Genomic DNA, 4,133 nt, shown 5'->3' with positions numbered 1-4,133 from the left:
AAAAATGTGCAGGTTTGCATATCATACCTTAGCGGATTGTCGTCAGACAGCAATGAAGGGGCCTTACTTTTATAGAATTCGTTAAGCGTTGTCAAGGCTTCTATGTTCGGGCACCATTGAGGAGCATCTGCTTTTTGCACATCAAAAAATTATGAACTGGCTTGTGTGAAATACATACGTGCCTGCCGTGCGTTCCATACATGACACTCAATCTAGCATCGTTTTATTCTATTTTATTTTAGAACGCCGGCAGACGCGTGTCACCACTTCACTTCATGACCATTCGTTGCTGTTGATTGCCTGTCTGCGACAGTTCGCGACACGCTCTCCTTTGTTTGTTTGTTTGTTTGTTTGTTTGTTTATTTGTTTGTTTGTTTGTTTGTTTGTTTGTTTGTTTGTTTGTTTGTTTGTTGTTTGTTTGTCCTCTGTAACTGGCTCATACCCACTATGGGAGATTGGCCAGGATGCGGATGGAATTACAAGGCGATTAATTATTCCAAGAAAACAACTGAGATAATTGGGAAAGAATCAAAAGCATAGAAAATAACTAATAATTATTAAGGTAACTAAAAATATTTCTGAAAGAACTATGAACTCTTCAACGGCTGAGCAAGTTTCCTCGTGAGATTGCCCAAAGAGGAGGCTCCGACAGAAAGAAATTAAGGAATTGCGAAATTTCCTCCAATTTTTATAAACGTTGCTTCGGAAATGCTTTTCCTTGCATGTATAAATCATCTACAGAGTAAGAAAAAAAAATGGTCAATCCGTTGAACACAGAACAGACACAGCGGCGAAGAAACCAGACCAGCCCAGTGTTGATAAAATTTTGATGAAGTTATTCGGCATTGTAATCGAGTGAAAATCGCCCCCCTTTTACGAGTTTGAAATAAATTTCAGCGCCAAGGAAATAATAGGTGTCGATACTCTGCAAAATCACTTATAGCTGGGTTTAAAAAGTCAATCATGGTAGCATATGTCCTGCGTTACGGGATACGTCACTCACCATCGAACAGGACTGGGACGCTAGTACGGAACTCAAGCTCCAGTCCATGGCCGTCCAGAGGGCCCGTGAACGAGCGGAGAGGCTTGGCCTCCCGATTCCGACATGGGAGCAGCCAGCGGCGAGCCGGGGGCCCCAACGGGTCTCCGCCGGCTAGTCCCTCAGGACCTCAATAAAAGTTAATTGTCTGTCTGTCTGTCTGGTAGCATATGTCCTGAATCTAGCTGTGGTAATTATTTTATCTTGACACTGGAAATACCGAGGGAATTGGGCCACCTAGGCCTGCTCTCGCACGGCTATCTGCCATTTCATTCATAAATAATTTCTCATGTCCAGGTACACAGACAAGTCTTAATTGGGCCGGCACAAGAGAATGGATTGTATGCAAGGTTGTAAATTCACAGCTCACAGTGAATGATGAGCATCGGGATAACGAATATGTTATTATGACTACTGATGAAGGTGGCGGACGTAGTTTTCTCAGGGTTAATATTACTGCCAGGAATTCAGGAATCGGGGGAGAAAATGCCAATGCCCCGACTTTTCTTCACATTTTGATGCATCTGTAGCAATGACAGTATCTATCGCTAGACCCTTTAAATAATTTGTCACAAACCATTTGAAATGCTGTAGGAAATCTGTTTAGCCTTACTTGGATAGATATATTGAAAAATTACCCCTAGTGATTCTCGCACACCGTACCGTCCCCGCTTCGTCTTCGTCGTTCTCGACACCGCACGTATAATTTCGTTTGCACTTAGCAAGGGAACTTAGCAAACCTAACACATTTATTATTTTGTGTATCAACGTGTTCTTTGAAACACGTTGATACACACACAAAAAAAAATCGAAAAATGAAATGAAAAATAAAACAACTTTTCCCGCGAAGAAGTTTTTCTGTCACCGCTATAGCACGGGCCAGTGCGTTCCATTGGGAACAGACGAAGACGACGACGACCCCTTTAAAGAACGGTCCCGCACAGCTCACGTTCAAAATCTTCTGTTTCTTCCGCTGCCCCGTAAATCAGACGCAGGCTTCTTCGTTCGGCGCTGCGTTCATATAAGCCATCTCTCGCCAGCCAGGAAGATGAATTTCGTGGGCATATCCGGATCTTCCAAGCTGCCGTACATGCTCGACCAGAACGCCTGGGACCCCCTCCCGCACCAGCACGAGGTGCCGACGCCCCTGTGCCTGGCCCGGGTCAAGCGCGAGATCGCCCGCATCTACACTCGACCGCCGCACGGCATCTTCATCGAACCCGAGGAGAACAACGTCACCAAAATGCACGCTCTCATCGTGGGACCTCCGGACACGCCGTACGAAGGGGGTTTCTTCCACTTCCTGGTCAAGTGCCCGCCAAACTACCCGGTGAGCCCGCCGCGGGTCCGCATCATGACCACCGACGGCGGCAGGGTGCGCTTCAATCCCAACATATACCCTTGCGGCAAGGTCTGCCTCAGTATCTTGGGCACGTGGCCCGGGCCTTCGTGGAACGCGACGCAGAACATCGAGACCGTGCTCATCTCGATCCAGTCGCTGATGAACGAGAAGCCGTACTTCAACGAAGTCGGCTACGACAAGGAGAAGAAGCCCGGCGACTCCAGCCGCTACAACGCCGTCATCCAGCACGAAACGATCAGGGTAGCGGTGTGCGACGCGGTAGAGGCGTGCCTCGCGGGGAACTCGGAGTGCCCGCCGGCCCTGAGGCAGAGGATCCTGAAGGCGTTCCCGGTGTACTACAGCAGGTACGCGAAGCTGGTCGGCGACCAGGTGCATCTGGACGGCACTGCCATGATGGATCCGTTCGGCCACCATAGGGGAGTCTACCAGCACCGGAGGCTCCTGGAGCGGCTCCGGCGTTTGAACGAGCATCTTAGCGCGACTGGCCCGAACCCCGAAGGAAAGGAGGACGCGGCGCAGTCTAGCGTCGAAATTCCGAGTTCTCGCGCCTCCTCCGATCGCGATTAGCTCAGTGGCTTGTCACGTGGTCGTTCGGATGCGATGAGCTACATGGGCGAATCCACGTTAGAAGGTGTAGCGACGTGCCCGCAGCTGGTGTGAGACCAATAAAATTTTTTTTTTCAAAATTACCTTTTTGCACGGCTGTCACTGTCATGTTTTGGTATGTTAAGAATCAACAAGTAGCCCTCTGCAGCTTATCACCAACAGCGACTTGTCGCTTTAATTTCTCAAGTTATCGTCAACGGCAACGTGCCTACGACAGGATGTCAAATCGTTCCTCTTAATTTACCGAACGGTTTTACCATGCACGGTCGCCGAATAGATGGGTTGGCTGGGGCCAAAATTTGTTGCAGTGTAACCGGAAGACGCAAAATATTCGAGAAAGATTGGGCCATCTTCAGAAAAAGTACTTATTGAACTAGAATACCTCATCCTGGAAAAAACACAGATTTGTATGTGTTTTATGGCTTTAGGACGGTGCTTTCTATGAGATGAAGCCGAATCGCATCCTTTTAACCTTTTCCTCTCTCCTTCTGTGCTATCCGCACAAGGTCTCATCCCGGTGTATTTGACGTTATTGTATACATCAGCAACTATAGACGCTGCGCACTCTAGCGTCGAAAGCCCGAACCCGGCCTTGCACCTCCGACCGCAATTTGTCAAGCGGGATGTCGCACATTTGTTAAGGCGCGATGAGCTGGGGCGCAATATAATTCATGAGTACGCCAAGATACAATAAGCACATTCCTGCAGCTGGTGTTCGACCAACAAAGAAATTTCGAAATCACATTTTGCATGGTTGTCAATGTCGTGTTCTTGGGATAGAAAGAATCAACCAGTAATAATCTGCAGCTGATTATGAAATGTGAATAGAAACCTTAACTTGACAAAGCGTCGTCAACGATCAAGTGTCAAGTCTTTCTTATCAATTTGCTGATATCTTGCGCAATATGCATGGTCGCCAAATAAGTTGAGTTGTTATTGCCAGAATCACGTATGGTGTGCTCGTAAACGTACAATATTTGAAAAAGATCGTGCGATCCTCAGATAAGTAGTTATCAAACCATTACGCCTAGTTAACCCACCAACGTCATCGCATTCATGCATGGAAGCGATTGAACTCACTGTGGAAGACGTATCTGATTAGCAATCTTAAACTTGGCGCTTTTT

The 4,133-nt window shown here is 47.4% G+C and overlaps 1 protein-coding gene across 1 annotated transcript; it reads left to right on the top strand.

The window, feature by feature from the left end:
- Positions 1 to 2,087: 2,087 nt before the first annotated feature.
- On the top strand, positions 2,088 to 3,057 carry LOC119444895 (ubiquitin-conjugating enzyme E2 Z). Its single transcript, XM_037709235.2, has one exon. The coding sequence runs from the start codon at positions 2,088 to 2,090 to the stop codon at positions 2,967 to 2,969; it is 882 nt and encodes a 293-aa protein (XP_037565163.1). The 3' UTR covers positions 2,970 to 3,057.
- Positions 3,058 to 4,133: the final 1,076 nt, after the last annotated feature.

The sequence above is a fragment of the Dermacentor silvarum genome, chromosome 3 (assembly GCF_013339745.2).
Source record: "Dermacentor silvarum isolate Dsil-2018 chromosome 3, BIME_Dsil_1.4, whole genome shotgun sequence".
In the NCBI taxonomy this organism is placed as follows: Eukaryota; Metazoa; Arthropoda; class Arachnida; order Ixodida; family Ixodidae; genus Dermacentor; species Dermacentor silvarum.
This window is presented reverse-complemented; position numbering and strand designations above follow the sequence as displayed.

What these genes read in the sequence shown, in the direction of transcription:
- LOC119444895 (XM_037709235.2), top strand. Translation starts at nt 2,088, where the DNA reads ATGAATTTCGTGGGCATATCCGGATCTTCCAAGCTGCCGTACATGCTC.